At 37.9% G+C, this 20,335-nt stretch overlaps 3 protein-coding genes across 3 annotated transcripts in view; 2 read left to right on the top strand and 1 right to left on the bottom strand.

Moving 5' to 3' along the window:
- The window catches only part of LOC111338934 (F-box only protein 9), a 14,033-nt gene extending 8,499 nt beyond the window's left edge, over positions 1-5,534 (top strand). The window contains exons 9-14 of the mRNA XM_088750691.1: positions 606-694; positions 1,514-1,627; positions 2,555-2,673; positions 3,165-3,272; positions 3,428-3,507; positions 4,800-5,534. Of these exons, the coding sequence (XP_088606817.1) occupies positions 606-694; positions 1,514-1,627; positions 2,555-2,673; positions 3,165-3,272; positions 3,428-3,507; positions 4,800-4,911 (622 nt within the window). The 3' untranslated portion in view covers positions 4,912-5,534. The remainder of the gene's footprint in view (positions 1-605; positions 695-1,513; positions 1,628-2,554; positions 2,674-3,164; positions 3,273-3,427; positions 3,508-4,799) is intronic.
- LOC111338931 (tyrosyl-DNA phosphodiesterase 2) lies at positions 5,323-12,644 on the bottom strand. The gene is made up of 5 exons (XM_022945497.2): positions 12,374-12,644; positions 10,310-10,381; positions 8,085-8,137; positions 7,205-7,396; positions 5,323-6,316 (listed from the first exon to the last, which is right to left on the bottom strand). The coding sequence occupies exons 1-5, from the start codon at positions 12,482-12,484 to the stop codon at positions 5,704-5,706; spliced, it is 1,041 nt and encodes a 346-aa protein (XP_022801232.2). The 5' UTR covers positions 12,485-12,644; the 3' UTR covers positions 5,323-5,703.
- Positions 12,645-15,086: 2,442 nt separating this feature from the next.
- Positions 15,087-20,335, top strand: part of LOC111338937 (uncharacterized) — a 47,410-nt gene continuing 42,161 nt past the window's right edge. Inside the window, exons 1-4 of the mRNA XM_088749237.1 lie at positions 15,087-15,354; positions 15,441-15,795; positions 17,372-17,769; positions 18,091-19,080. Of these exons, the coding sequence (XP_088605363.1) occupies positions 15,276-15,354; positions 15,441-15,795; positions 17,372-17,769; positions 18,091-19,080 (1,822 nt within the window). The 5' untranslated portion in view covers positions 15,087-15,275. The remainder of the gene's footprint in view (positions 15,355-15,440; positions 15,796-17,371; positions 17,770-18,090; positions 19,081-20,335) is intronic.

Raw genomic sequence — 20,335 nt, 5'->3', positions numbered from 1 at the left:
GACTTACATATAAATTTAAAACAGAATGTAAAATTCAATACTTTTAATATTGCACAACTTGCATAATTTGTGCATAATTTGCTAAATTTGGTGTATAATCACAGAAAAAAATGGTGCATAATCTCATAAAATAATGCATAATTCCCCCAGCCCTGGTATAGAGAACAGTATGGAGAAATAGATCTTATTAACCAAGCACGAGGGCCGTACTGGGAGAATATCGGCCTGAGGTCTTGACAGTACAGACCGAGCGCAGCAAGGTCCGTACCAAAAAAGACCGAGCGCCGATATTCCTCCAGTACGGTCCCGAGCAAGCTTGGTTAATAAGAGATTTATTACACGACTGAAGTTCAAAGGGACACAAGTGCGGTATCATTCGAGACCATTTGGGACAGTGCCCGGTCCAATACTGATAGAATATCGACCGACAATAGAGCATTTTGATTGGTTGATTTTAGTTGTTGGCCCTCTGACTGCCCGAGTCGTGTAATATGCATATACTGATGTTAGGGTGTTAAGGGTTAGAGGTATTGTGACAGTCCTGCAAAGGACATGGGTTGTAATGATGAGTAATGTTAAATTCACAGTGACTCTTTGTGCTGTAGGGTTTGGGGTGTAAACTGTGGTACTCCAGTGCAGTGGAATGGCTCTTGGAGACTCATGTATATCAAACGTCCACATCTTCTGTTTGTTGGTATGGATTGCTTGATAGAAAATTTTGTGCACTACAGTATGCCAAATGCTACATTTAAGACCTTCTAGCAATTTAAAAAAAAAATTAATTAATGTTATTTAGCCCAAGGCTATAACCAGTAAAATTTACTGCCAATGGTACTTCTAATTATATTGGTCAGAAATGGGTTGAAATTCTTGAAAATTCAAGAATTAAAACAATTTTTCTCAGTAACTACTGATTTGAGTTTTTTACCTGACAAATTAAATAATAATTATTATAATAGTTTATCACAATTGGCAGTAATGTTGTAATCTGATTGGCAAATTTGCTGTTGTCAATGTGAGTACAGACAACAGACATCACTGCTTGTGTCAACATGTGGCTAACTGAAAGAATGGTTGGATTTGACGTAGATGTTGGGGTAAAAAACTAATCCACAGTGGTTAATAGCATGACAATAACATTATTTTGTCATCACAGTTGTCAAAATTTTTGTTGTAGACTCACTCGGTTGTGCCCTCACTGTGAGTCTGCAATATTTTAACCACCATTGATTTGTTAAAGGAAAATGCTGTTTTGACGTGCAATGTTGTTAAAATTGCTATCAGATTATTTGGAATGAAGAACTTCTTTATCACGACTGGTTGTAACACCCAACTAGTATTTTTTTTTTTTTTTGCTCTTAAGCCTGAAGCTTTCTCAGGCTTCTTTTCTGCAATGACTAAATTGCAGCTCACTTACAGTGATCATTTACATATTAACATCATCATGACTTGTCCTTACAAATAAGCTGACCTGAAGGAATTTTATTTTTTATTTTTCCTTTGATACTAAAAGGTGTTTACATAAGCAAGACTTCTTATGTTAGGGAAGGCGAAAAGAATCTGGATTTGTGTTATCGTCCTTATCATGTTGTGCAGTACTATCGCTATATGAGGTTTTATGTTGATGGTAAGCCTTGAATTATTTTGATTCAGCAATATTACATAGTTTACATTAGAATAGTTTGAACAAAGTAGTACAAGCTAGTCTAATTGTTGGAGCCTGGGTGTCCTGAGAAGGACTTCCACTTCAACAACCACAGTTGAAGCCATCATCAAAGTCAAATCAACGGCTTGTATGATTTTACACAATTGCAGTTAGAAGTATGTTTGATGATAGTGTTTATTAGCTCCGTGAGCAACTTACACTTGAAATCATTTTAGCCAGAGTTTTGATCATTTAAAACCCTGCACAACATGCATGTTAAAACTACTGAGCACATCATTTTTGATGTTGTCTGTGATCTAAAAATGTTCAGACCCTTTGCAATGCGGAATCTATTTGTTATAATTATTACTGTTTAAAAAAAAAAAAGATAAATGTTGTGAATGGTGATGTCATGTATGTGTTGTCCTCCAAATTATACAACATAATTATTAATTATTAATTATTAATTATTAATCATTAATAAGTATTAATGACCAATTAAATTGGTGTACAGTTCAGTATAATATGACTATATATTTTTTCCATCAGACATACATTATTATTTTTTTGATGAAGGGGGTAAGTTTCTAATTAAAGAAACTGTAGTGCTGCATTGGTGGGGTGTTTAACAAGGTAATTTTGGAATTTCAACTGAGTTGATAAAAAAAATAATGTAAAATTGGCCATAATGACTGTAAAGGGGCTCAAAGCTGATAATTTTATTTCAAGCATTAGCCCTTTGTTAGAGGCAATCTCTCTCTTTTGCTCTGAAGAAGGGCTAATGCTTGAAACATCAGCTTTGAAACTCTCTCTAGTAGCCAATTCACATTAATTTTTTTTATTTATCAACCCAGGACTGATAAAACCAAAACTGCCTTATGGAAGTTTTTATTATCTTTTGTTTGACAGGGACAGTATTAATTTACACCAGTGCAGATGAACCAGTCACTGCCATTGCACGGCTAAAACTCAAGCATGGCAATAGCTCATCTGTGTCTGTTGGCCACTACAGATTATCTGGAGACAAGGTTTGTGCGTTTGTTTTTGCAACATGAACAATTTTCTGTATTTGTTTGGATGCATCCACCATTTGAAAGGAAAAGGTGAAAAATATTGTTGTGCGCTCATGAGTTATGGGGGAAACAAGTCAGAGCAATTCTTTATTCTAAAGAGGCCACATACCTTACTTTTGAGTCTGTGCAGTGTTATGACAGCAAATCTTCAGGAAGTTGTTGCCCAAATCAGTTGTATTGTGTCTTTTGGATATAAGTGCAGTTTCTTTTAACAAAGACACGTAATGTTCATTGCTATAAATGATATCAAATGAGAGTGATAACTGACAAACGTGACACACGTCAGTCCATGAGCTCAACAAGAGAAATGGGGAGTGAGACCCATACACTCATTGACAGGTAGCTTTTTTGTTACATGTTTATTTTGGTGGTGTGCCTGTGCATCAGCATGTCCATATTGATTTTGGTGGTGTGCCTGTGCATAAGCATGTCCATATTGATTGCAGGTCATCATCATTATCAACAAGAAAGTTACCTCTGACAGTTACAACCAAACCAGAGGTCGGCGAATGAGACTGCCCCCACCCCCCATCCTGAAACAAGTATTTCACATGGTAAGCTTGAGCTGAGCTGGGTTTGATTTTTTCCACTAAATTCTTGACGAAGGGAAAAAAAACAACAACAACTGCAAACAATTGTGAACAGTAAATTGAACAGAATTCTAGAATTAATCTGATCATGACTTGTTGCTTTAAATTGTTATTCCAAGGAATTTCAAATCAACAGTGTTGGACGCCGTCACCATAATCAGCTTACATGGTTGCATTACAGTGTCAATACAACATACAGGTAAGTTTCATGTAAAAGTTGCATGTTGTGAGTGGATTAGTAGGGTTCTCAATAATAGTACATTGTCAGGAAGTCTACTGCTGCCTGTTAGACCTCCCACTACATACATACATACATACATACATCATAGGTAAGTTGACCACTCCCCATGGGGGCTTTTCAGGGCCAATTCCCACCCATCCCACCCCAGGGGAGGACATCCACAACACAGTAATCTCGTGCATGGGAAATTAACGTTTCCTACCCCTAACCCTGCAGGAGACGGGGCTACGGTTTATTCGTCCTTATCCGAGAAGATTAGAATATCTATCCATTTCTTGAATATAGAAAGGTAGCAAATTCTCCTCACTTATTTTAAGACCATGAGTATGGGTCCAGCCAGGGCTCGAACCCTCAAACTTCCACACAACACAATCCGGCACTCTAACCAATTGAGCTAACCAGGAGGTGGTTAGTTCAATTGGTTAGAACACTATTTTGTTCAGCGTGCAAGCAGGCTCTTATGTTGGGGTTTTCTCTTACGGCACATTACACCACATGCCAGTTACATGTTTGTTATAACCCTTATTAAATTTTTGTCTTTCTTTTGAAAGTCAAATACTGCGTGTTGTAGAGCGCTGCACTGCCATGCGGGAGGTTAAGGGTTAAAGCCCCAGAGTAGACCAACATTTAAGGTCTCAAAGTAACTGAGAAGTTGCTGCCTTTGCTATGATATTTGCAAATGGTTAGACAATCCAGTCTTCTCAGGCAAGGACGAAGAACCATAGGCCCTATCTCCTGCATCTTTTCTCTACTGGTTAGCAGGGGACGTTAAAGAACTCACACTTATCGCAAAGAGGAGGGAACAGAGCTCCCCGTGTTGTAGTCTGGCCTTGTTGTTATCCATACAGGCCCTCATTTAAACCAGCTTTAGGCTGAACCAGGCTAGCCTGTCTAAATGTTGCAAATACATAGAAAAAATACATTCAATGAGCTGGCATGGGAGAAAAATAATTAATCACATCTCAAATGTATTGTTTGTTTGAGACTGCATGACTAAACCTCTTATGTATGGATTGATCTTGGAATAAAGGTGCAACCTTAAAGGGACTTCAGATCTTAGCTCCTTGTTCTAACCTAATTTGGGGAAATCAATTGTGGTAGATAAGTTAAAATAGAAAGAATCTGAGTAACAACAATTCTGTCAGCTGCCAAATGAATGGAAAAAGCTCTGGATAATTATAAAACAAATTATATGGCAATAGATCTAATTCATGTAAAGTTAACTGTCTTGTCCATCTCTTTATAAACAGGTCAACTGGCCAAACAGTGGACTCACAGTTCGACTTAAACAACCAGTTTCCGCCACTGTATTTTTCTCCAGTGCGGAGTTTCAGTAATAACGCCACAGCTCCCTTAGAGTAGAAGGCTACAAATTGCGTAAGCTGGCAGAATGATGGAGGAAGTTTGTCACTTCCTGTTAAGAGTGTACTGAGTGTTTTCAGTACATGCTGAGAATTGTTACTACATTGAGGGCATAGCCTCCAGTATGTCTTTGCTAACAAGGTGTTGCTTAGAATGCACTCATAGACCTCTGTAGGTGATATTTAACCGTTGCTCTTAGATGTGGAGGTAAATATCCACCACTTTTACCAACAGTGAGGTGAAAAAATTAATTGTTTTAGCTTAGACCACACTGAACTAAAAAATGTTCATTATCTCTGTTGACGTACACAAAAAATGGTTGGTAAAAAAGAAAGGTTTGTAGTGACCAAAACCTTGAGCGATAATTTTGTCCCATTGTATTGATTTATTTGATTAGGAATCACAACAGGCAACAATCAATTAATTTATTCATGTAAAACAATATTATAATTATGCCTTGGATGATTAATGTTTTCATTTACTTTAATGCTACTAGAGTATAGGTGTAGGTTGTGCGTTTATGTTAGGAAGAATTCACACTTCAATTAATGACATATTTATGAATAAAACATCAACCTTGTAGTAACTGGATGGACTAGTAAATAACTAAAATGTCTACTGAAGTTCAATTCCATTGTTCTATGGATAATTGACCTTGTATTGTTGCTGTAAATTCCTGATCTTTCAGCTCTTGAATACAATGAGCAAAGAGCAAACTTCCTAATTTCAGATTTCATGGGGGGAATTTTGACTAAAACGGCAAGAAAGTGGCTTCCAGAGTTTTTACAGAAACTACTTCTGATCTATGTGAGGTAAGAACTCACACAAAATGCCCCAGTGATCACTGGGAAATCGACGACATCCAGAAAGCCTCTCCATTCCCACTAACTCAAACTGATTTGCTTTCAGTGCATTTTGGCCTTGGGCAGACCTGACGAAAAACCTGTCAAATCTTATTCTTGGTTTGTTGGGGTAAGGCCAGTTCAAATTGTCATTTAATCTAACATCCCAAGAGTACTGCGCATCTCCAGGTCTCCCACTTTCCTCCCATGCATCGACTATGCCGCCTGGCAATCCTCCAAAGGCTGACACCTCTTTGTCCCGCAGATTTGTGTCACCTCCAAATATGACAGTAGCATTTGCAGCCTGCTCCGCCATGCACGTCAAAACTTGCCCAAGTTGTCTCATTCGTTCAGCTTTGCACTGAGCTGTGCTCTCAAGGTGTGAAGTCATTAGAGTCAGCACAATCTTGTTTTTGAACAAGACTGGCTGACAGAGTAAGTGGCGTCCCATTTTACTCGACTGAAAATGCGTACATTGAAGGTCACTTGTGGTTTTGATTGATGACATCTTAAGAAGCATTATGTTGAAGTATGCATGTGTGGGTCCATATTTGCAGAAATACCTTGGAGTAAAAACAAATTACAACAGTACAATCAAATTATTCCTGAAGAAACATAACTTTTTTGTGTGTCCATAATACGTACACTTAAAGAGCTATCGCAGATCAGCAGGTAACAATCATTTCTAGAAGACTGGTTAGGGTATACATGCAGTCCTGAAAAGACCAGCTGTTTCACCGCCAAGTATTAGACCAATGTGATTAAATTTTTATACTTTCCCCACCCCTTCCCACTCAGAACCATCATTTCCTCAGCAAGCATTGTTTGGGATGTCACACCGTGCCTTTCCCCTCTCCCCCTGCATCTTCACAGGCGAGCTTTGTGCGACATCCCAAAAAGCAGCTGCATAGGAAAAAAAGGAGTTGATATTAGTGCTAAGCATTGATATTAGTGCTAAGGAGATCAAGATGGTCAGCAATCTCAAGAGAAATGGTCCATTTTTGCAAACCTCGTAACCTCGCTGCCCTCAGTCCAAACAGCCACAACCTCAAGTCTATACTCACCACTAGTAATAATAACAATGAGTTTGACTCCTAAGAGTGACTAGCATCTAATTTCTCCTTACAATATCACCCCTGAATCACACATTAAGGTCGTGAGAGTAAAGGAAATGATCAATGACTACACAAGCTCTTGATTGTTAAACAAATTCTCCTTGTCAATACCCAAGGAAATGTATAGAGAACAGTATGGAGAATATACATGCTGATGTTAGGGTGGAAAGGGTAAATACTTTAACTGACTGCAGGATCACAACTGAAGATAACAGGGTGTGACTAAGACAACCAAATGCATTTAAAATTATTACTGAGCTACATATTATAACCACCAAACACATGCACATGAACTAATAACTCTTTACCATGCCTAATACAATTAAACTAACTTACCCTGGGCACTTGGACTGAAATATGGGCAGAGTTTGTGGAACAACCTCTTGCAGGAATACCACATCTGGTTTTCTGCAGTTAATGACACTGCACACCTTCCGTGTTCTTTCCAAAATGTTTCTCTCATCCAAGCCATCGACATTCCATGACAAAACAGTTAAGTTTTGGTTAGTTTCTTCTGCAGTAGCTGCACTGTAAATAATCAGTGTTTGCCATTAGGAAAAAAAAAAAAAAAAAACAGAATCATCTACATCAGAGATCTAATTGTCAGGGCTTCAAGTACAACTTCGTCAACCTGAATTTGTTAACTTAACAGTGCTTTTTGGGCTGGGATGGACTTGTATCCATGATCATTATCAATTTTTTGCTGGTAGATGTGCCAAAAGTTTAAGCAAACATAAGTTCTTCTCCTTTTATTTCATGAAAAGACACTGCAATCAGAGAGGAAGATAGTAAAATTTGCTCAAAATTTAAAGTCAATGTTATACATTCTCTTGGAAAAAATGACAATCTGGAAATGTTCATATAAATTTACAGGCTTAAATGTCACTGCACATGCATTGGGAGCTCCAAAACATAAATGATTAATAAATGATGTTTCTGTTTCTTTGTTTTGTCTTGTTTTGTTTTTTAACACATTTGTTTACTTTAGTATGCTCTGCTATATTAAAGAAATACAAACTGTTTATATGTCAAGAGGTGAGGATTAAAATTACACACTGTAGAAATAATACAGTAATAAAAAAAAAAAAAAAAAAAGTAAAATTATGATTATAATGGAAGGAAGTTCCTGGTGCTTAAAACAATGAAGAGTCTAAAGTTAGGGAAAACGAGCTTCTAGAGAGGCATGTCACATCTTGTAAAGAAAAATTCTGATCACCTATTTAACGACCCATCTTCAGAAGGAGAAACATCATCACCATCATTAGAAACCTGAAATAAGGAGGCACGATTATTTGGGCTGTCTGCAAGCTTACCATACTTCCAGTAAAACTCATGTCCATGCACTAAACCACTGTTCATTATTTTGTCACATTGAAGTTCCTTATGGTAAATATTCATTAACTAAACCACTAAATATTTTAAGTGTTGATGTAGTGTATAGAGGACAATATAAATTAAAGTACTTGCACTAATATTAGAAATACAACTATAGGATTACTGAACAATGTAAAAGTACTGTAACCAAGTAACCATCCTCGGAGACCCAGGGGCCGTGGGTCGATTTCAAGTTAGGGCATGAAGAGCCCCTGGGGACATTGTCTTGCAAGACTAGTTCCAAACGGTCGCAGTCGTTCTGCCATCTGATTGGTGCCAGAAAATCTTTGTGTTTTTCTGCCCTATCAGAGTGAAGTGTGCTTTAGAGTCCTTTAGTGTCTTTTAACACGGACATATACTAGTAGCTCAGTTTCTCGCTATGTTTGTTTGGGCCGTGCGACGGAGATTTGCTTGAGGTGTTTCAGTCTCAGCACACAATGTAAGAGAAATCGATCAGATTGTCCGCGAAAACTTACCGGAAATTATACTGAATACTTTCGCAGGTATCACTAGTACTAGAGAACGTGTTTTAAAGTTTGCGAGGTTTGTATACAACACGATGGTTGCAGTCATTGATATGTCGCTTTAAACGTTAAATGAGATTTAAGCTTAAATCTTTCTAGATTTTTTGCATAATTTGCTGTGACTGAAACTTTGCCAATCCCGTAAAGTTATTTCGTCGCACGGGCCACGCAGGTATGTCGAGCAATGGCGCTTTCGCCTACGAAGCTTTCTGCTTTCTGTGCGCGCCAAATTCTAATCTTCGCTTTGTAGTAAAGTCGTTTACAATGCGGCAAAGGTTGCAGAGAACGTTAAGTTCGCGGACGACCTCCAGCAAGTGCTAAGAGAAAGCTTAGCTGTGTTTCCGGTTAGCTAATTAAAATCTGAACAAACACTTATTAACGAGAACATCGAGGGAAGGAGAGATGTTTTCGGGCAGTTACCGAAGGGGTTTGGTAAGAGTTTAATCTTTTAACTGCTGCCTAGAGTGTTGAAATTCTTGAGCTGGGAAGGCCACGGATTCTCTTCTAGTCCCTTGGTCATTGTCATTTCCCCTCTTCTGTCGATTGTTGAAGACCAAGTTAAATACCTTTGATCATTGGGAATCGATCCGATGCTGTTTTCAATGGGAAAAACAAAACCAAAGACCAAGAAATATTGGACGGAAAGGGCGGGTTTGCTTTATTGCAAATGTCAGCTTAGTAGTACACGGTCATCTACCCACATCTAATAAGCAAAAGTTTCTATGCTTAGCTTTTCTTTTTTTCAAGCGAAGATGAGATTAGATTTTGGCACGCACAGAAAATTGCGCAAGTACCAGTTGCTCGACATACCTGCGTGGCCCGCGCGACGAAATAACTTTACGGGATTGGCAAAGTTTCAGTCACAGCAAATTATGCAAAAAATCTAGAAAGATTTAAGCTTAAATCTCGTTTAACGTTTAAAGCGACATATCAATGACTGCAACCATCGTGTTGTATACAAACCTCGCAAACTTTAAAACACGTTCTCTAGTACTAGTGATACCTGCGAAAGTATTCAGTATAATTTCCGGTGAGATTTTCGCGGACAATCTGATCGATTTTTCTTGCATTGTGTGCTTAGACTGAAACTTTTCACCTCAAGCAAATCTCCGTCGCACGGTCCAAACAATCATAGTGAACAAGTGAGCTACTAGAATATGTCCGTGTTAAAACACACGAAAGGACTCTAAAGCACACTTCACTCTGATAGGGCAGAAAAACACAAAGATTTTCTGGCACCAATCAGATGGCAGAACGACTGCGACCGTTTGGAACTAGTCTTGTAAGACAATGTCCCCAGGGGCTCTTCATGTCCTAACTTGAGATCGACCCACAGCCCCTGGGTCTCTGAGGATGCCAAGTGACATGATTGTAAAATCAATAAAATGTACTTGATTGATGAATAATGACAGTCTACAGTGCAGACAGAAATTAAAAGAGTGAGTGTCTTTACTTAATGGATACACAGCAGTTGAACAGATAATATGGAACAAACTGAAAAAAAATAAATAAATGCGAATGACACATTATACACAAAACTTACCATAATTGGGTTTCCCCTGTCACCATGTCTTCCACTGGTGAGATTAGAGTCCAAAAAAGTATTTACCGCAGACTGCAATATTCAACATAATTATAATTGTGTGATTGCACATCATTTTTATTTTAACCCTATGCCCTAACATAAGTATGCATATTCTCCATACTCTGGGCTCAACAATAACCGTAGCCAACTAGCCACAGACAAGTAGAAATTCTGTTTTGGCTGGTGGTTTTTGATTTCCACAAACTAGTTTAGCTAGTAAACAAACTGAAATTGTTGTAACACTAGCCACTTGGTTAGTAAGTTGAAAAGTTAGCATTGAACCCTAATTAACTGTTCTCTATGCATTTCATTGAGTGTTGACAAGAAGAATTGAGAGCTTCTTTAGTTGGTGATCATTTCCTTTATTCTTGTGACCTTAATGTGTGATTTGGGAGTGACATTTTAAGGAGAAATTAAAGCATTTACTCTTGGTGGTGAAACAGTTTTATTATTGTTATGAAATTGCCTCGATGGGTGATCAGGGCTGGACACTAACTTTTCAACTTACTAGCCAAGTGGCTCCTAAGTGACATCTTAGATGTTCTTAGATGTTACGACAATTTCAGTTTGTTTACTAGCCAAACTGGCTGGTGGAAATTGGAAACCACTAGCCAAAACTGAATTTCTACTAGTCTGTGGTTAGTGGGCTACCATTGGTGTCGAGCCCTGGTGATGAGGTGATGATAAAGAGTACAGTCCTAGAAACTCAAACTTCGAATTTTGGACAAGGGCTGCCAATTATTGTTTCATATAAGATATCAGTGATAACCATCAATCAACAAACCACATTTTTTATGGCTAATCCTTAATCGCAAAGAGAGCTATTTTATATATTAACCATTAAAGAGACCGATCAAACTTTGCCTGCACTCTTCAAAAGATATTTACAGCAAAAAAAGGATAGAAAATGTAGTTCCTGACCAACATACAAAATCATGAACAATTAGTAAAATGCAATGATTTTATTTTTTTTTTTGTCTTAAGTTGAAAGAAAATTCTTAAATCTTTTGCAAGGATAATTGTCAATTTAACCATCGTCTACTTTGTATTTTAAACCAATTCAATGAAGGGCCAAAGAATAATAATATTTATGGTGGTTCTATTGTCAGTGGAAATTGTGTTAGTAAATCTTGTGGTTCACTTCTTAATTCCTGTTGCGAGTGGTTAAAAATTTGGAAACAAATTCAATTTTAAATTCAAATCCCATTGTTCCATGCTATGGTTACCGTAATAATAAACAAAATACAAAGAAAGGGATATTTTTATCAGTCAAAATGGTTGGAAAAAAATAACTGCAGCATAGACAATAATTTTAGCCAGCGATTCAGAGCACCACCACAAAAAAATTCAGTTAGTTTAAACTAACTTGAAGGCCTAATAATGTAACAACACTTTCAAAAATAATAGGAAGAGGGAACAAATATTATAAAATAACTGATGTTGACTTTTTTATTCATTTAGCTGGAAGTAAAAGGAAAATAAAAGAGGAAAAGAATTAGTGTGTGAATTTGATGAGCATGCAAATTAATTTTTTGATAATCAAGTTCTTTTCAAGAATTGAGACTGACAACATAAGAAAAACCACAAGAGTAATGGATGATAAAAAACAAACACTAATGGTTGGGTTTGACCCAATAGCAAATGAAAGTCAGACAGGTAGTTTATCAAAGCTTAATACATGATTAATTATTATAAAAACCAAATAATAAAATAACAATCAATAAATAATGTCAGCTTTGTTGCAACTGAAGGCCTAGGCCTAGGGGGTTTGAACTACACAAAGGTCCAACCAATATATGTTAGCTACTGTCCACTCAGTGATTATTGAAGATCATTCAAACTCAGTGGAATGTAAAGAACATGCATTAATTTTGATATCAGGGTAGAGAGGGGATAAGCAAAGGGGATAGGGGAGTGAGTACTTCTCTTGTTTGAATGAGAAGTTTGCGATAAGAAAATATTTAACGGCATCTGCGAAAACTGTGCTAAACCTGCAAGAAATGGTGTGCTATATCTACTGACCTCTACATCCCAATTTGACTGTTGTAGATAGCGCATTGCCGTAATATCTTCAGCTCCAGTTACAGCCATGAACTCTTGCACCAAATCAGTAATTTCGTCACTGTCCGCCATCCTTTGATTTGTACTAGATCCGAACGGAGAAAATAAGAAGACTTTCTTGGAAGGCGGTAATGATCAGATGTATCTATGAAGGTAGATCTCCCCGTTTACATCGGCTTTTCTTCGGAAACTTATTGCGTTGATACGCGCGTAAATGAGCAGCCAGGCCTTTGTTATGTAAATAATGCGCCTGGTAAATTTACATCATTAGCCTGTTTTCAAATCAGCACTTGGTTATGAAATACGTCTACAAGGAAGATGCTGAATGATTTTGCAGCAAAGATTGAATTACAGGTAATTAAATAAACGTTGAAGAGTAAGGTACCGCTACGAATTGCACAAACAGCTCTCGATCTAATGATTTGATTTACAAATTAATTTTTTATTCAGATGTCGGTACTCTTTATATTCCAGAAGTGTCGCAATTATTTTCTCGACACAGTAATTTGACATTTTGAAGTATAAAAAGGTGATGTTGTTATTATTGAAATGGGATTTAGCGGTAAAAAAATATTACACTGTAAGACCATCTCGCTGGATCTTTGGAACAGCTGTTTCGAACTCATGATCTGACATTAACCTTTGCCACGTTGGCATTTTCTCTTCTTAAGCATTTTCTATTATTTGTCTCTGCTATAAGGAATTCGACTTGACACGCAACTCACAGCTAACAGTAAATCGCAATCGTATTGTCTTGGCGGGTGGCAACACCCGCTAAATTAAAAACAGGATGCTTATTTATTATAATTATAATAATAATAATTCTAATGATAATAATAATCATCATCATCACCATCATCATCCTCATCATCATCATTATTATTATTATTATTATTATTTTATATCTTTTTCTCTTATGTGTAAAATATAGTTTCATGGTTTATCGAGTGTATTGTAAATATGTTTGAATGTAAATTATGTAAATTCTGAAACGCTCTTCTAGCTTCCTTGATCTTATAAATGATTGTTATTATTAAGAATTATTTTGGTTTGAAAGCTTCATTCATTCTTATTTAAAGAATTATTATAGATGGATTCTGAGCATTGTTCATTGAATTTATAGATTGATTTCACATGTAGTATTTAGGCTTAGCTTTAGAATCAAGTTGTGTAAAAATTATTATTATTATTATTATTATTATTATTATTATAACCGAGGGAGCCATTGACATTGTTTAATGCTTTTTAGCAGCCTTGTATATAGGGCTCTAGATTTGCCATTCATCTTTCTCTTTTCTGTATAGTTTTAGACATGCTTTTACTCATCAGATTATTAGACTTTGAATCTGTTCAGATCTGGCTCCGTTATTTATAGTTTTCTAGACACTTTGACATTAAAAAAAAGGAGTAGATGTGAGCCGAAAGTGAGTTATTTTGGATCGTTTTTACGCTGTTAATATTTTGTATTGTAGAGGATTTTATGGAAATTATTGCTAAATAAAGATTATTATTAAAAAAACAATTATTATAACTAGTGTTATTATTATTATTATTATTACTACCGTTGAAATTAGTATTATGATTAATGAGATCATTTTTTTTTCTTTCACACTCGCTTATAATTAACTAAAATGAGTCAAAGTTGTTTGTCATTGGGTTTTTTTTTTTTTTTTTTTTTTGCTACACTTTTGTAACTGAACCTGGACATCATTGGAGCTGAGGGAGCAATAATCTGTAGCACTGTACCACCACCCCCTCTCACCACTGTACCATTCCCCACCCTCTCCTACTTTCTGTTTATCACCCGTAACTGTGTTTAAGCCGGGAAACTTGGGGGCTCACGGTAACGAGAAGGTGACAAAATAATCAAACAGTCAAAATAAACTGGGAACGGTTTACCATCGATGAAATCCTTAGCATGTGTTCAATTTGTAAAAAAAAAAAAAGAAAAAAGAAAGGCCGAATTTTTTACATTGTTTTTTTTCCATCGTCAAAGAGCGATCACGATAAATTACTTTGTAAATCAAAATTTAGAGCGCGGTAGCAAATTGACGGTCACTCAATTGCAACAGTAATACAGTGTTTGACGGAATTGAAAGTTATGAAGACCTAATTTCCAGATGATTCTCCTAAGAAAATCCTTTCCGCAGGTTTTGGTTCTCCCAGCGTGGCAGTTGTAGTAATTCTAAGCAATGCTCTACCGGCCAATCGTGTTTACCGGGAGCTAATAGAACTGATTTAGCAGTGGACACATGTCATTCCCGAATATAACTGCATCGTTTCAGGAGAAAAAGTTAGCTTGTCAAAATCACTGACAGTTTGACTTGTGCTCGCATGAATTTTTCATGCACTCGATTCACCCGAGAATAATTAGTCTCTGTCACAAGTCACACTTTGGCGACTTACTTGTGAAAACAAACATTTCAAGTCAGAATCAAAATGGAGCGCTTAATCGTCTTAATCACTGATGCTTTCTTAAATTTTTTACTTTCAATAAACAGCTGGATACCTCAATTGATTGCGATATCCTCTTTAAGGCTTCCGCTAACTCAATGCCCTTTCTCGGTTTGTGATCTGATCTTTAATTTTGTCCGTGATCCGAATCGAAACCAAACCGTGCGCGACCTGTTCTTTCTACATGACGTAATGCAATCCCCGCAAAAACACTGATCTTCGATTCAACAGTTGGACGGATGGTTTTACGCTTGTTAACTCCGAAAAAAAAATCTTGGCGGCAAATCTAGACGCAACAGTGGATCTGCAAATAAGAATTTCCGAAAAATTTTCAGTCATTCTTGGCAAAGTGAATTTTTCACTTCGCTTAACCTGATGGTGATCGCTGAAAAGAAACGACCATGAAGACATGCCGGCTGATTACCTTCGAACCATAAAATCCTTAACAACTTTAGCGCTTTACCTCTTTGGTCTTCTGCAGATTGCTGGTATGTATTTTCCGTATTTCTGTGTAGAATGATAGGGTATGATTTAAGAGGCTTAAACATTTCTAACTGTAATTTTTCCATCACAGGTACCCTAACAAGTTTTGACTACTCCAAATCGACTTTCACTTGCGAAGGCGACGGGAAAGAGATAAACTTTGGCTTTTTATCAGCGAGATACCAAGTTGACAGACCCTTGCCTGCTTACAACCGTTTGCTAAGCTCAACTACTAATTTCCATGGCTGTATTAGGCGCTGTTGCCGTTTGAAATGGTGCAAGTATGCTTTCTTATCGCGCCATAAGTGTTACCCTAGTTCGTGTGGTGAACGACCGTGCCGGAGACTGCGAAAAAACGATGCTCACTCAAGCTCTGAATACAAAACAGGTTTTACAACTGCAGCGCAAGGTATTCTTAAACTTGATCTGCACTCATCTTTTATTTTGTTTTCAATACACGGTTTTCATTGACCAGCGAGTAAGCAATACTCGACACCCATGATCCCTTAGCAGTGCCAGGTTTGATTATAACGGATTTAGCCAACCATAATTTCAACAAATAGGTCCCTAGTAAGGCAGCGGGTGTTTCATTAATACTTGGTAGATTTCTTTCTTTACACGGGACACTTTTTCTTGACAAAATCGTGGCTAAATTTTTCAGCGAACGCTTTTTTTGTTACAATTTTTCTCTTCGTAAATGCACGAATGACACAGCGAAAGTGCCACTTATGATCTCAGACTAGAGGAATGAGAAAACCTCGAAAACAAAACTCCAGACAATTTTGCGCTTGTAACTTTAATTGCTGCATTTATTTTTTACTCTGATTGATTCTGTCAACTGTCATTTCCTCTGTCTAATCTGATATGGCAAAATGCAACTAAAACGTTTTACTTTTTTAATTTATCGGAAAACAGTTTTTAAGTTTTATTTTTTCGAACTGGTGCCATCATTCGCCTTTACAACCAACATTAAAGTTTATTTCATCATTTCATCAGAAAACACTGTTTTTGATTGATTTGCTCGTTTGATTTGTGACCATATTCTCGTCAAGGCCGTCACATTCAGCTCAGAATCCGTTTCTCTTCACTTGTATTTTTCTCTTCGATGTTATGCAATCAACTTATCTCCACTACGTTTTTATACGAATAGTTTAGAGAATAGAGAAAAAGCGTATCTTTTTATGAGGGAAAACGATGTATTATAAGGATGCCACAGGAAGATATTTTTGTCCAAAGGCAGAGAATTCATCCCGCCGTTTTGAAAAATCCATTTCTGTTACCCGCGCAAGTTTTTTATGTAAGTTTTTTAAGACTGCCATTCGTTCGGCTGGGTGCAAATCCATTACCAATTTTCTGTCAAAACCACCTCCCTTAGGGTAGCCAGTGAACACGGAATAAATCGTTGAGTGGTATCGCTTCGATGAAGCTCGTAGCGTGCAATATGGATCTTGAAGCGTGAAATGCTTCTCCCTCCGTGCGTTTGACTTGGTATTTACTCGGCTGAATAAGTAAAAAGGGTGTCCTTGGTTTAGATCCGAACCTGTCATTATCAGGAGGTATGAGTGACTTTTTCCATGAAGGGTTGCCAGTGGTGAAATTGGTCGCTGTGCCATAAGGCGAAATCCAAAGACTAGAGTCTGCTCGCGGGCTCAACAGACGGCGGTGCTGAAGGTCTAACACGCAACATAGATCGCCACTGATCGGCTTTTTGTTGAAACTCTTGCGTTAGCCAAACTCAAATCGAATGAAAGTCCGCCTTGCTTGATTTTAAGATTTTTCTAGACGAGGTTATCGTGCAATCTCTCAAGTTCAATTTTTTAGCTTTGGAAATGTTAGGTACCGCAGTAGTTGAGCCAGAGCCTGCAAAGGCCCTGGGCAAAAGGATAAGAAGGTAGTTGGTAAGGCGATACTAATTTAGTAGTTAATAATGAATTAAGATGCCTCATTCTCGATAAACTTGTGCTTTTCGTTTCAGTTTGCATTCTGTTTATGATATGTTGACCCATTTGTAGGCTAATCAAGCCCTAATAAACTAATTCTAGGGAATTTCAATGTTTCTTTTTTCTTTCTTTTTTTTCCAGATTTCACACAGCCTCCACCCGGCGCTGTCAATTGCAAGAAAAGTGCCATTATATTCAACGCTACATTAGTAAATGGTAATCAGTCTGGAAAATTCGTGGACCATGGAGACCTGGGCACTATCGCCGCATGCCAAGACATGTGTTGTCAATCACCTATGTGCGACGTGGCACTTTTGGCGGGAAAGCGGTGTTTTTCTGTGTTTTGCCACAGTGAAGCTCAGTGTCTATGGAAGCCGGCTAAAGAAAGTAAATACGTACTGCAACTTTCTTACATCCACAGTGCCCACAGCTTTTCAAACAGTGGTAAGTCCACTTCGATGCTATGCGGCGCACATTGCACATAAGAATTGGAAACTCTCAGAATAGAGAATTCCCTTAGAAGGGGCTTGTCAGCTCTCCTGGGATTTTCCTTTAGTTCTAAGGAGTTAAAAATTGTTGCAGTAAGTGAATAAAGGGTATTGCTACACCTCCCTAGAGGGGATAATATTCCCGCGCAAGTTACCTCCGAGTTACCACAACCCCCCCACCCCCCTCTTCACCACTGTATTTCGTTTCAGGTTTCCTTACATTCTGACAGTTATCACTTACACTTTGCTTGAGAAGCACATCACAAGAATTTTCCTTGGTTAAAATTAACATATTGTTTTTTCTTCTGTCTAGGGCCTTCATTGAAAGCGAGTCATCCTACAGGGGTCGCCCATAGAGTGGAAGCAGATGCAAGACCTATCAACAAGTATAAAACTGAACGCGAACCGAAAGCTACTAGTGCAGTGTCAGATAGAACAGAGAAAGAAAAAAAATTGCCAATGCTGTCTCCCGATAAAACAAAAGATGGAAGGAGTAAAGCAAACACGTTGTTGCAACCCGGTCATTCTATAAGCTTAGTTGGCAATACCGTCCGAAAAATGTCACATTGGTACGTAAAGGATGGAAGAAGTGAAACAAGAGCGGAGGTTACTACAGGTGTTTCACACAATCGTAGGAAAGCTGTGTCACGCAAAGCATTCAAGGGAGGAGACTCCACGACAGCACGTGGTGCAACGTCGCTTGCTGCAGAAGTCCGAGCCACAACCTCGCCTATTTCAATATCACGAGCTGCAACGTCACGTGCGGTTATGCCACGTGCTGCAAAGTCCCGTGCGACAACGTCACGTGCTGCAAAAGTCCGAGCCACAACCTCGCCTGTTGCAATATCACGAGCTGCAACGTCACGTGCGGTTATGCCACGTGCTGCAACGTCCCGTGCGACAACGTCACGTGCTGCAACGTCACATACTACAGCGTCTCTTTACAAGATCAGAACTAGACAGGCGAAAAGTGATTTTAGAGAAGTACAAACTTCCAGTATCAGTGCAGCAAGAAAAGAATTGAAAGAGAAAGGCTCAAATATTATCCCTTCAAGAAGACGCATATCCACTACTACTGTGGTGATAAACGCATCGTCGGCTCATGCATCGCCTCTTTTGAGGAGTTCGAGCCTTGTGGTTGGGGGCAACTTGTCTGCGTCAAAACTAACTACTCCTGGCACATCGCGTTCTTTAAAGAAATCACCTCTTGCTAAGGTGAAAACAGAAGATTTAATCCATGTCACATCACGTGCAGTGACTATCACAATGGTGCAGAAAGTTCCGACTCAAGGAATTGCTGAAGGTAGGAGAACAGACCGTCTTATTCAGCTACATCAAGAAAACTCGTCTCTTCATTTTTCCTTCTTATTTTCGTAGTCTGATTGATAAAATAGTCTTAATTTGTACGGCATCAGAACAATTGTCGATCGCAGAAACGATTATTCTCGTAAAATAATTTTGTTGTGGTTTTGTTTTGTTGTTTTTGTCGTTGTTTCTTTTTTGTTTTTTTGTTATCGAATATGTATCTTCAGATGTACCTTTGAAGGTTTTGCTGTCATTCCACAAATTTGACGAACCTAGCAAGTATTGCGTTATGCTTTGGATCGATTTCGTAGAGTGAAAATAATAATGTACCAAAAAAAAAAAACAAAAAAAAAAACAAGAAAATGTCGATTGTCGTTGTCAGCGGAGCATGCGCTATTTAAGCAGAAGTCTGGCAATTTTTTAATCTCCACTCATGACTCCGGTCTTTCCCAACACGACAGCCAGTACTTGAAGGAAACAAGTACTGGCAGTTGTATTAAGATATTGGCAGTTGTTTTCAACCAGGAAGTCACACGGGGGTGACGTCACGTACATGCGCAGTTCCTAGCTCTGTGATCGAGGCTCTAATAGGGAACAGCTATTCTAAGTCAGTGACCTCAAACTTGTTCATAGTTCAGACATCAAAAGGGTAGCTCTTAGAAACAAAATTTGTTCAAAGGTGAACAGGTAAGTCTTTCATCAGCCCAATTATCGATTGACTTCAGACAGGAAAAATACTTTTGTAGTTCGTATGATTTTAGGCTTAACTTTTATTACTGACATCACCAAATTCCGTTGTAATAGAACTTTCCAGTTCGCGCTCGCTTTGATGAATTCGGTGGGATTTTGTGTTCCTCCGTAAAATGCTTTAAGTATCATGTTCTGATATTTCTCTTCACATTTGTTTACTTTTTAACTGGTGCTGACAAGCGAAATAAGATCTATATAAACATTAGAATTCGTGGCCTTCAAAATATTTCGGACATTACCACCCACTTATTTAAGGCGATAATATCCTTGTTGCTTACAATGTATTAGTTAGATTACAGTGCGTGAGAGAGGAGAGCAAGTGATATCTAAGGGGTTTAGACATCGTAAAAATGTGTTTTGGTGTACTGATTATTTTGTTTGGAATATTCGAGACGTTTACTCCGCAGTAAATGTCGTTCTATTTACAAACAGATCCGTTGTTCTGATTAAGTAAGAAACAGTTCTTATCCAGACAGAAGCCCTTTTTTTTTCGAATATTTGAA

The sequence above is a fragment of the Stylophora pistillata genome, chromosome 2, assembly GCF_964205215.1.
Source record: "Stylophora pistillata chromosome 2, jaStyPist1.2, whole genome shotgun sequence".
Classification (NCBI taxonomy): Eukaryota; Metazoa; Cnidaria; class Anthozoa; order Scleractinia; family Pocilloporidae; genus Stylophora; species Stylophora pistillata.
Note: the sequence above shows the minus strand (reverse complement) of the source record. Positions and strands in the feature narration are given on the sequence as shown.

Bases quoted from the DNA above. Each gene is read 5' to 3' on its own strand.
- LOC111338931 (XM_022945497.2), bottom strand. From the start codon at position 12,484: ATGGCGGACAGTGACGAAATTACTGATTTGGTGCAAGAGTTCATGGCT. The intron at 10,382-12,373 runs GTCAGTAGATAT...TGAATATTGCAG, and splicing joins AGTCAAATTGGGATGTAGAG to TCTGCGGTAAATACTTTTTT. The intron at 8,138-10,309 runs GTAAGTTTTGTG...TCCTTATTTCAG, and splicing joins ACAGGGGAAACCCAATTATG to GTTTCTAATGATGGTGATGA.